At 34.9% G+C, this 13426-nt stretch overlaps 1 protein-coding gene across 1 annotated transcript in view; it reads right to left on the bottom strand.

Moving 5' to 3' along the window:
- The window catches only part of ANKRD45 (ankyrin repeat domain 45), a 91046-nt gene that overhangs the window by 8715 nt on the left and 68905 nt on the right, over positions 1-13426 (bottom strand). The window contains exon 5 of the mRNA XM_058310145.2: positions 5717-5855. Within this exon, the coding sequence (XP_058166128.1) occupies positions 5717-5855 (139 nt within the window). The remainder of the gene's footprint in view (positions 1-5716; positions 5856-13426) is intronic.

Raw genomic sequence — 13426 nt, forward strand, 5'->3', positions numbered from 1 at the left:
CTCATCTCAGATATAAGGACACAACCAGTTTAAAAGTGAAAGGTTGGAAAAAGATATTCCATGCAAATAGTAACCAAAAAAGAGCTGGAGTTGAGATATTACTATGGGACAAAAAAGACTTAAAAATGTAAAACTGTTATTAGGGATGAAAATGGTTGTTGTATATTAATAAAAGGGGCAATTCAGAAGAAGAAATAACTAAACTAAATATTTATGCATGCAACCTCAGTACCCCAAGATATATGAGGCACATCCTGGCAAAGCTGAAGGGAGAAAGATGTCTCTACCATAATAGTTGGAGACTTCAATACATCCCTCTCAGTATTGGATAGAACATCTGGACAGAGGATAAATAAACAGAGAGTTTGAATAATATGATAAATGAACTAGACTTAACAAGCATCTATAGAACACTGCACCCCCAAAAAGCAGGATATATATTCTTTAGAAGTGCCCATAGGTTTTTCTTCAAGATAGACCATATGTTGGGTCACAAGACAAGTTTCAATAAATTTAAAAAGATTGAAGTTATATGAAACACTTCTCTGATCATGAGAGAATGAAGCTAGAAATCAATAATGAACAGAAAAAGGGAAATAAATATAGGGAGATTAAAAAATACACTCTTAACTAATCAGTAGGTCAAAGAAGAAATTGCAAGAGAATTCAGCAAATATCAAGACAAATGAAAATGAGAACACAACCTATCAAAACCTATGACAATGCAAAGGCAGTGCTGAGGGAGAAATTTATAGACCTTAACGATTGCATTAAAAAACAACAACAAGAAAGAGCTAAAACTAAAGATTTAACTGCACACTGGAGGAACTAGAAAAAGAACAGACAACTAATCCCAAATCAAGCTGAAGGAAAGAAATAATAAAGATCAGAGAAGAAATAAATGAAATTGAGATTTAAAAAAACACAGTAGAGAAAATCAACAAAACCCAAGTTAGTTCTTTTAGAAGATCAACAAAATCGACAAACCCATAGCTAGACTGACAAAGAAAAAAAGAGAGAAAACATAAATAAATAAAATTAGAAATGAGAAAGGGAACATTACCACTGGCCCCACAGAAATAAGAGAGCTCATAAGAGGATACTATGAAGCAGCATGAGATGGCAAGGGTCTTTGACAAGCAGTTTGCATGTCCCTGTCTGGGACACATCTTTCTAATACATTGTTGGCCAAATCAAGGAAGATGGGAAAGCCTAGATTCAAAGGGCATGCAGGAAGTGGAATCTGGGGTATTGGTTCAGATTATAAACATGGGTGGATGTTACAAACAGATTGAGCAGAGGTGACAATCTTTTCTCAGACTGCTTTTTGTTCTCCTTAAACCTCCCATGAATGTTTTCTTACCTTTTCTGCTGGGAAATTGTTTGCTCTCCCTTCTGCTTTCAAATACTTTCAATAATATTGATAATGATAATAGCCAAAAAAAAAAAAAAAAAAGAGGATACTATGAACAACTGTATGCCAAAAAACTAGAAAATGTAGACAAGATGGACACATTCCTAGAAACACACAAACCACCTACTATGACCCTAGAAGAAATAGAAGATCTCAACAAACCAATCACAAATGAAGAGATTCAGTCATTAAAAACCTCCCAAAGATGAAAAGCCCAGAACCAGATGGCTTCACAGTGAATTTTACCCATCATTCAAAGACTATCTAATACCAACCTTGCTCAAGCTCTTCCAAAAACTTGAACAGGAGGGAACCCTACCAAAGTCATTCTATGAAGCCAACATCACCCTAATACCAAAACCAGATAAGGATACTACCAATAAAGAAAATTACAGACTAATATCTCTAGTATGTATAGATGCAAAAATTCTCAAAATAATAGCAAACCGAATCCAAAAGCACAGTAAATGAATTATATACCACGATCAAATAGGTTTTATCCAGGTATGCATGGGTCACTCAACATAAGAAAATCAATTAGTGTAATAAATCACATTGATAAATTGAAGAAGAAAAATTACGTGATGCTCTCATTTAGTGCAGAAAAGGCATTTGGCAAAATACAGCACCCTTTCTTGATAAAAAACACTCCAAAATATAGAAATAGAAGGATGCCTTCTTCATATGAAAAACCTACAGCTTAGCATTGTACTCAATGGTGAAAGGCTGAAAGCTTTCCCACTGAGACCAGAAACAAGACAAGGATGCCTACTGCTACCAGTATTATTCAATATTGTGCTAGAAGTTCTAGGTAAAGCAATTAAGCCAGACAAATAAATAAAAGGCACCCAAATAGGAAAGGAAGAAGTAAAACTTTCATTATTCACTGATGCCATGATCCTATATCTAGAAAATCCTGAAAAATCTACAACTAAGCTACTAGAATTAACAGAAGAGTTCAGCAAAGTGGCAGGATTCAAGATTAATATGCAAAAATCAATAGCGTTTTCTATACACTACTGATGAGCATTCTGAGGAGGAAATCAGAAAAAAATTCCATTTATAATAGAGACTAAAACAATCAAATATTTAGGAATAAATTTAACCTAGGACATAAAGGACCTGTATTCAGAAAACTACAAAACATTGCTAAAAGAAACTGAAGAAGACTTAAATGAAAGCACATTTCATGTTCATGAATTGGAAGACTAAATATCATTAAGATATCAATTCTACCCAAACTATTAAAATTTATGGATTCAACACAATTCCAACAAAAATCCCAACAGCCTTTTTTGCAGAAATCAAAAAGGATGATCAAAATTTGGGTAAGAGTAAGGGTCCTGAAATAGTCAAAAATGTCTTAAAAAAGAAGAATGAAGTTGGAGGACTCTCACTTCCTGACTTTAAAGCAGATTACTTAGCTACCGTGGTAAAAACAGCATGGTATTGGCATAAGGACAGACAGATTGACCAATGGAACTGAATCAAGAACTCAGAAATTGACCCTTACATCTACAGTCAAGTGATTTTCAACAAGACTGTTAAGCACACCCAGCTGAGCCAGAACAGTCTATTCAACAAATGGTGATTGGAAAACTGGATATCCATATCCAAAAGAAAGAAAGAAGACCCCTATCTCATACCTTATACAAAAAATTAACTCAAAATGAATCAAGGACCTATATAAAAGCAACAACCATAAAACTCCTAGAAGAAAATGCAGGAAAACATCTTCAAGATCTTTGGCAGTAGTTTCTTAAAACTTACACCCAAAGCATGAACAACAAAAGAAATAATATATAAATGGACCTTCCTCAAAATTAAACACTTTTGCACCTCAAATGACTTTGTCAAAAGGGTGAAAAGGCAACCAACTCAATGGGAGAAAACATTAGGCAATCACATATCTGATAAGGGTTTAATATCTATGATATACAAAGATATCATGTAATTCAACAATAAAAAGACAAACTACCCTAGTAAAAAATGAGGGAGTGGACGTGGCTCAAGCAGCTGAGCACCTGCTTCCCACATGGGAAGGCCCCAGGTTCAGTTCCCAGTGCCTCCTAAAAACAGAAAAACAAACAACAAGCAAACAAATGAAAAAACCAACTCAGGGGAGCTATTATGGCTTAGTGGTTGAGCACCAGCTTCCCAATATCCTGGCCCTGGTACCTCAAAAAAGAAGAAGGAGAAAAAGGCAAAAGACTTAAAAAGACAATTGTCCAAAGAAGAAATACAAATGGCCAAGAAACACATGAAAAAATGTTCAACATCATTAGCAACTAGGGAAATGCAAATCAAATATACAATGAGATATCATTTCACACCTATTTAAAAGTTGGAAAACTGTAAATGTTGGAGAGGAGGTGGAGAGACAGGAGTGTTTATTCACTGTTGGTGGGAATATAGAATGGTACAGCCACTGTGGAAGACTGTTTGGCAGTTACTGGGGAAGTCAAATATGGACTTGCCATTTGACCCAGCAATACCATTACTAGATATATACCCAGAAGAACTAAGAGCAGAGGCCCAAACAGACATCTGACTATGATGTTCATATGGCATTATTCATAATTGCCAAAAGCTGGAAACAACTCAGGCATCCATCAACTGAAGAATGGACAAATTGTGGTGTAACACACAATGGAATATTATGCAGCTTTAAAAAGAAATGAAGTCATAAAGCATATGACAACATGGATGAACCTGGAGGACATTATGTTGAGTGAAGCAAGCCAGACACAGTAAGACAAATACCATATGACTACACTATTATGAACTAAATATATCGTGTGAACTCATGGAGTTAATAATTAGAATATAGGTCACCAGAAAATAGAATGAGGGTAGAGAATAGAAAGCTGAAGGTTCACCTGTGCAGAATGGTAAAAAGATTGTTTGTAAATCTTTGGAAAGGAATAGAAATATTTAAAGTATATCATGGTGTTTGTAACTAGTAGTGCTTTTGTATGGAAATGACAGTGGTTTAAAGTGAAAGTCTAAGGTCATGTATATTACTAGAAGGAAAGCTAAAAACTGTAATATGGAATTGTATAAGATAGTAAAACCTCATGTAAAACATGAATATGGGGGATACTGCATATATAAGACAGTTTTTACAGAACATAAATACAAATATACTAGAGAGAAGGAAAAAGAATAGCAGCTATGTACAGCAGGCAGAACATAAAGAGATTGAGAGGTGATGAGTTTTGTTTGTTTTTTGTTTATTATTATTATTGGAATAATGAAAGTACTCTGGCGATGACTGGGGTGATGAAAATGCAAACGTGATTATACTGAATACCATTGATTGTACTCTTTGAATGCATTTATGTTTTATTAATATGTAACAATCAAATCAGTAATTGAAAGAAAAAACACTTAGGTATCCCTGCTTCTGATACATGCATCTTCCCCATTAACAGGACAGTATTCCCATAATAGGTTTATTCCCCCAAATATAGAATTAGGATAGCAAAAAGCCTTTTCAAATCCTGCCATCCTGGGGAGGCAGACTTGGCCCAGTGGTTAGGGCATCCGTCTACCACATGGGAGGTCCGCAGTGCAAACCCCGGGCCTCCTTGACCCGTGTGGAGCTGGCCCATGTGCAATGCTGATGCACGCAAGGAGTGCCCTGCCACGCAGGGGTGTTCCCCGCATAGGGGAACCCCACGCGCAAGGAGTGCGCCCCGTAAGGAGAGCAGCCCAGCGCGAAAGAAAGTGCAGCCTGCCCAGGAATGGCGCCGCACACACAGAGAGTTGACGCAACAAGATGACACAACAAAAAGAAATCCAGATTCCCGTGCCGCTGACAACAACAGAAGCGGACAAAGAACATGCAGCAAATAGACTCAAAGAACAGACAACTGGGGTGGGGTGGGGTGGGGTGGGGTGGGGTGGGGTCGAAGGGGATAAAAATAAATAAACAAATCTTAAAAAAAAAAAAATATCCTGCCATCCTATCTCTCAGGAGGACAGATCTCCCTAGTTGAGAAACACTGGTCAAAATCAAAGGTTCTATAAATTTTATAAAATTAAATGATTGATAATGGATCTAATATTAAGCTTGCTAGCAGACATTTCCTATATAAAGAGTTTGGTTATTATTATTAGTCATTACTAGTATTGAAACTAATACTGAAACTAAGGAGCTATGTCATAGACTAGTGCTTGTAACATGGTTAATGAAGACTTTAAATAGAGATTGTTAAAGTCAGAATACTTCAAAATAACAACATTGAATATAATTTTCATCTTTTTTGACATTCAAACCACTTTTTACCAAAAACTTACGTGTTGTAGACATTTTTGTGAAAATGGGAGTCACAATAATTTCCAGTTGTTCTTTCTGTTCTAAAATCTCATTAATGGAAGCTTCTAAATGAGTTTCCAGCCACTCATTTTTTGTACGGCAAGCACTGAGGATGGTATTCTAGGAACAGAAATAGAGAATTTATTTTCCACTTATTTATTGAAAATCAAAATCTATAGTACCTCTAAACCAGCACTGTCCAACAGAATGTTTTGTGATGTTCAAAACATTCTATATTTGCACTATCCAATACAGTAGCCATTATATGGCTATGGAATACTTGAAATGTGGTTAGTTTGACTAAAGAACTGAATTTTAAATTTTATTTTATTTTAATTAATTCAAATTTAAACAGACACTAGCTACATATGTAGTCATATGTAGCTAATGGCTACTGTATTGAACAGTGCAGCTCTAACACAGGTGGAACATGAATATAGTAACCTTATCACAATCCATGAAGCCTTGGATTCAAGCCTCTCCACAGACGCTTTTGGCCTCACACCAGCATCTACTAGGATTTAAGGGTCTAGTGCACTTTTTCATTGTTTGGGTTTCTTCTTTCTCTTTCTAGTGTTGTTTAGTTTGGCAGATCCTTGAGGGAATGGTACAGACTGCCAGCCTCAGTTTTTCTCAGAAGCTGTCTTCTACCATACACCAGCATATACAGGGGCATAAAGAACTTTTTCTTTATCACTTTGTTTTTTGGTTCATTAGTTTTTTCTTTCTCTGTTCACCATTTTGGGGCCTGGTGGATCCCTGGAAGAAAAGCAGGAATGCTGGCCTAGGTTTTAGCCTTAAAAGCAACAGCTTCCGGCTTCTCACCGGCACATAACAAGAGATTGGGAGAGGCAGTACACTTCTTTTTTTTAAATTTTTTTTATTGTGGGTATTTCGTCAGTTTGTATTTTTCTCTTCTCTCTCTCTCTTTCTTTCTCTCTCAATATTTCCTTTATTTTTCCTTTTTCTTTCTTTCTTTCCCCAAACGTCTTACTCCTAGTTTGGAGGACTGAAGAATGGGAGAATTAAATTTCCAAAATGACTACCATGTAATATTCAAAATGTACAGTTCTCACAAGGAATGTAAAAACATACAAGGGAAAGGAAAGTATGGCCCAGACACAGGAAAAAAAAATTTGACAGGAAGTATTCTGGAGGAAACATAGTCTCTACAATTGCTAACCAAAGACCTCAAAACAACTCTCATAATTAGGATCAATGAAGAAAAGGAAAACATGTACAAAGAATGAAAGGAAATGAGAAAAACAATATGTGAACAAATGATAACTTCAATAAAAACAAAGAAATTATAAAGAAGAACCAAATGGAAATTCTAGAATTCAAAAGTACAATAACTGGGATGAAAAATTCAAGAGAGGGGGTGGTTCAAGAGCAGATTAGAGAAGCCAGAAGGAAAGATCAGCAAACTCAAAAACAAAATAATTGAAATTGTCCAGGTGGAGGAACAGAATGATGGAAAAAAAAAAAAAAAAGGAACAGAGACAGAGGAAACTGGGACACCATCAAGTGCAGCAATATAGTATAATATAGAAGTCTCAGAAGGAAAAGACAGAGAGAAAGGGCCAGAAAAAAAAATTTTTTGAAGAAATAATGGCAGAAATCTTCCCAAATCTGATGAAAAATATGACTATACAAATCCAGGATGCTCAATGAATGCCAAGCATGATGAACTCAAACAGATCTTCACTGAGATGCATTATGGTCAAATTGTCCAATGCCAAGGACAAAGACAGAATTCTAAAGCAGCAAGAGAGAAACCACATGTCCCATATAAGGGATCCCTAATAAAATTAACATCTTATTTCTCAATAGAAACCACAGAGGCCAGAAGGCAGTGGGAGGACATATTTAAAGTCTTGGGGGTGAAAAACAGTTGTCCAAGAATAATACATCCCACAAAGTTGTCCATCAAAAATGACAGAGAAATTAAAACATTTCTGGACAAATAAAAACCGAGGAATTTCATTACCACTAGACCTGCTTTACCAGAAATGCTAAAGGTAGACCTCCAATGGGAAAGGAAAGGATACTAGACAGTATCTCAATGCTGGATAAAGAATTAAAGATCTCCAATGTAAGTAACAACGTGAGCAAATATAGAAGTCAGTATTATTTCATTTTTCATTTGTAATGCTGTCTTTTACTTGTTAAAAGGCTTAAAATTCAAACACATAAAAGACAAGCATATATCTTTGTTATTGGGCACACAATGCATAAAGATATCATTTGTGACAAGAACAACATAAAAGGGGGGGATGGATGGATGCAGGTACTCTGTATGATAGGCTACTGACGTCAAGTTGGAATCAACATAAACTAAATTGGAATACATTTAGTATGCTAAATGTAATCCCTATAGTAACCATAAAGAAAATACCTAAAAAATCTACACAAAAGGAAAGGATAAGTGATTCAAAATGTCTCATTATAAAAAGATCATCTAAATAAAAAGGACAGTAGTAATGGAGGAAAAGAGGGACAAAAAAAGTATAAGATTTAACAAAAGCTATTGGTATTGGGAAACCTGGATATTAAAACAACAATGAGATACCACTTCACACCCATAAGGAGAGCTATTGTTTTTAAAAATGGAAAATAACAAGAGTTTGCAGACAACTGGAACTCTAGTCATTTTTGGTGGGAATGTAAAATATGGTGCAGCCACTGTGGAAAGCAATATGGCAGTTTTGTAAAAAGTTAAACATAGAATTACCTTTTTTTTTTAATCAGAGAAATTGTGGGTTTACAGAATAATCATGAATAAAATACAGAATTCCCATATACCACCCTATTATTAACACCTTGCATTGGTGTGGTACATTTGTTACAATATATGAAAGCACATTTTTATAATTATACTATTAACTATACTCCATGGTTTAACTTCGGGTTCATGAATCCGGCAGTCCCACTTCTAGGTATGTACCGAAGGAGAGAGAAAACAGGGTCACAAACAGATACTCTTACATTCATGTTTATAACAGCATTACTCACAATAGCCAAAAGCTGGAAATAACTCAAGAGTCCACCAACGAATGAACAAAGCGTGGTACGTACACACAGTGGAATATGATTCAGTCATTTAAAAAATGAAGAAATGAGGGAAGCGGATTTGGCCCAACGGATGGGGCATCCGCCTACCACATGGGAGGTCCAAGGTTCAAACCCAGCGCCTCCGGACCCATGTGATGAGCTGGCCCATGCGAAGCGCTGATGTGCACAATGAGTGCTGTGCCACACAGGGGTGTCCCCCACGTAGGGGAGCCCCGCGCACAAGGAGTGCACTCCATAAGGAGAGCTGCCCAGCGAGAAAGAGAGTCCAGCCTACCCAGGAGTGGGACCACACACATGGAGAGCTGATGAAGCAAGATGATGCAACAAAACCATACACAGATTCTAGGTGTCACTGACACAAGCCTACACAGAAGAACACACAGCGAGCAGATAACCTTGGGGGAGGGGTGCAGGGAAGGGGAGAGAAATAAATTTAAAAATAAATAAATAAATATTTTTTAAAAAATAAAAAATGAAGAAATGAGACATGCTGCAACATCAAAGAACTTTGAAAACATTATGCTCTGTGAAAAAAGCAAGACACATAAGGACAAAAATTGTGTGATATCACTTATGAGTGATGAGTAGAAATAGGAAGTTTACAGAGATAGAAAGCAGATAAGCAGTTAGTGAGGGAAAGGGAAATGGGGGAGTGGGGAGTGTGTGTTCGTAAAAAAAAAATTTTAATGAAAAATTATCTAGAAATTTCTGTCAAATATTATTTCATATAAAAAGCTATAGGATACTGTTAAAACTGCACTCAGAGGAAAATGTGTAACTTTAATGGGTTTTGTCACTTAAAGTAAAAAAATAAACAGTATCCAATTTAAAGAATTAGAAAAAGAACAAAATAAACCAAAAGAAATTAAGATGACAAAAATTAATAAATATCTGAAATTACTAAATTGAATAAAACAATAAAACATTAGGAATAATAAACTAAAAGCTGGTTTCAAAAAGACATAGGCTAACAGAATCTGGATAAGACTAAGTAAAGAGAGACAAACAAAAAATAGCATTAGGTATAAGAAAAAAGAGAACTCTACACATAAGAAAGAACTATAAGAAAATATAATGTGTAACTTTATTGCATTAAAGTTTAAAATATAGAATAAAATTGGTAATTTATTATAGCAAAATTCTAATTATCAGCATTAACCGAAGAAAAGGTAGAAAACTTGAACAAACCCATAAATGTAGATGAAAATAAAATGTTTGTCAAAGAACTAACATTTTTTAAAAGGTGACAGGCCAAGAAAGTTTTACTTGAAATTCCAATCTATATTTCAGGAACCAATAATACCTATTTAAGTACAAAAAAAGATGTAAAGTTTCCAATTCATCTTTATACAAAGCCAACATTATTCTAATACCAAATCTGATAGGATCAACACACAAGAAAGGAAACTATAGACCACTATAGACCTATTATGCTTAAAAGGAAAATTATATCTTAAATACTCTAGGAACAAAATATAATGCTACTTGGTAGAATAGAATTCATTTCAGGAATGCAGGCAGGCACAACATCAGGAAATCTAGCTATACAATTCATTCTATTAATAAGATAAGGGAAAAGGTCCATATGACAACATTAATATATGCCTTAAAAGCTTTTATAAAATTCAGCAGTTATTTATAATATGGACTCTTTTTTTAATGAATGCCATAAAATAATTCAATTTATGTACCTAATATCTATGGATCTCTATATATCTTTAAATCATTATAAAATTTTTACTATAGATATTAATGTCAATGAGAGCGAGTGGCATAAATGATGCTAAACAAATTGTTTCATTGATCTCAAGAATTTTTTTACATTTTTTTTAATTAGAGAAGTTGTAGGTTTACAGAAAAGTCATGCAGAAAATTCAAAGTTCCCATATACCACCCTATTATTAACACCTTACATTAGTGTGGTAATTATAATTGTGCTATTAACTATATTCCATCACTTACAGTAGGGTTCACTGTTGATATTATATAGTCCAGTTGATTTTACTTTATTTTTATTCCAGTAACATATATACAATATAAAATTTCCCCTTTAACCACATTCAAATATCTATAATTCAGTGTTATTATGTTCAATGTTGTGCTACTATCACCACAATCCATTACCAAAACTTTATCATCAACCCAAACAGAAATTCTGTACAATTTAAGCATAACCTTCCCATTCTCTATCCACACCCTACCCTCTGGTAAACTATATTCTAGACTCTGACTCTTGGAGTTTGTGTATTCTAATTATTTCATATCATTGAGATCATACAATTTTTGTCCTTTTGAGTCTGGATTATTTCACTTGACCTAATGTCTTCAAGGTTCATCCATGCTGTACATGTATCAGAACTTCATTCTTTTTTATGTCTGTATAATATTCCATTGTATGTATATATTACATTTTATTTATCCATTAATCAGTTTAGAGATACTTGGGTTATTTCATCTTTTGGTAATTGTAAATAATGCCACTATGAACATTGGTGTGCAAATATCTGTTCGAGTCCCTGCTTTTGAATCTTTGGGGCATATACCAAAAAGGTAGTACCGGGTCATATGGTAATTCTATACTTAACTTTCCGAGAACCGCCAAACTATCTTCCACAGAGGATGCACCATTTTACATTGCCACCAGCAATGAATGGGCATTCCTATTTCTCTGCATCCTCTCCAACACTTGTAATTTTCTGGTTTTTAACAGTAGCCATTCTAATGGGTGTGGAATGGTATCTCATTGTGGTTTTGATTTGCATTTCCCTAATAGTTAGAGATGTTGAGCATCTTTTCACATGCTTTTTGGCCATTTGTATGTCTTCTTTGGAGAAATATCTATTCAAGTCTTTTGCCCATTTTTTAAATGGGTTTTTTTTTTATTGTTGAGTTGTAGGATTTCTTTATATATTCTGGATATTAAAACCTTACTAATATGTGGTTTCCAAGTATTTTGTCCCATTATGTAGGTTGCTTTTTTTTTAATAAAGTCCTTTGATATGCACAAAATTTTTTTTTTAATTTTGATGAGGTCCCATTTATCTTTCTTTTGTTGCTAGTGCTTTGAGTGTAAAGTCTAAGAAACTATTACCTAACACAGGTCCTGAAGATACTTCCCTACATTTCTCCTAGGAGATTTATAGTTCTGGTTCTTATATTTAGTTCTATGATCTTTTTTTTTTAAGGAGGTACTAATGACTGAACCTGGGACCTTGTATGTGGGAGGCAGGTGCTCAACCATTGAGCTACATCCGCTCCCTCTATGATACATTTTGAGTTGATTTTTGTATATGGTGTGAGGAAGGGATCCTCCTTCATTCTTCTGCTCATGGACATCCTGTTTTCTCAGCATCATTTGTTAAAAAAACTGTTCTTTCCCCAATTGAGTGAACTTGCCATGCTTGTCAAAAATCATTTGGCCATAAATATGAAAACTGATTTGTAAAATCTCTATTTGATTCCATTGGTCTATATGTCTGTCCTTGTGCCACTACCATGCTGTTTGATTATTGTGGCTTTGTAAAAAGCTTTAAAATCAAGATGGCGTTGACTATGTAGAACCCTTTACCCTTCCATATCAATTTGATGATTAGCTTTTCCATTCTGCAAAGAGGGTTTTTGGGATTTCAATAGGGATTGCATTGAATCTGTAAATAGCTTTGTGTATAACTGACATCTTAACAATATTTAGTCTTCCAATCCATGAACACAGAATGTCCTTCCATTTATTTAGATCTTCTTTGATTTCATTTAGCAATGTTTTGTAGTTTTCTGTGTATAAGTCCTTTACATCCTTGATTAGATTTATTCATAGGTATTTCATTCTTTTAGTTTCTGTTGTAAATGGAATTTTTTTCTTGATTTCTTCTTCAGACTGTTTATCACTAGTATATAGAAACACTACTGATTTCTGCATGTTAATCTTGTACCGCGTCACTTTTGCATTTACAATCCAATTTATGAATGTGGGAATGCTACCACCCCTTCACACTCTCAAACATCCTCAAGCTTCCATAAAACTATATGTCCCAGGTTAATATCTTATCTTTTTTCTGTCATTTTCTTCTTTCTTGCATTGACTGGCACCTTCCCAGAAGCCCTTGGCAGGTGCTCTTGTATGCAGTGTAGTTACTGTGCTTTGTGAAGTTAATGGCAGCTGCAGAACAGTTACAGGCTTAAAAGTCCAGTGTTTGGCTTTACTGTGAAGATAATACTCCAGTGCTCCCAGGAATATTTGATCCTTGGAGAAGCAGAAAAGGTATCAAATGGGAAAAAGAATAAAGTAAAATAAAATCATGAGTTGAGGAAAAGGGACAATAGCCTCTTTATCATTGTTCCAAGAGTTATATGACAAGTACAAAAACTGCACTAATTTTAAAAGTCAAAACAGAAGTAGACTAAATAGTATCAGTGCAGACAATGCCAATAAAATGCAACCCATCTTTTAAAGAGCTTACACACAGCATTGTCACTGGCAGGAAACTGATTGTGGCTAGGCAGAATGACAATACATGGGCAAAGGATTTATGTAGGCAAAGCATGAAAGAATTTCTCCCCCAGTTTTTTTGAAGTTTATTAACCTAGTAGGTACAGTGGGACTGTAGATTACTCTATAT

This window comes from Dasypus novemcinctus, chromosome 13, assembly GCF_030445035.2.
Source record: "Dasypus novemcinctus isolate mDasNov1 chromosome 13, mDasNov1.1.hap2, whole genome shotgun sequence".
Classification (NCBI taxonomy): Eukaryota; Metazoa; Chordata; class Mammalia; order Cingulata; family Dasypodidae; genus Dasypus; species Dasypus novemcinctus.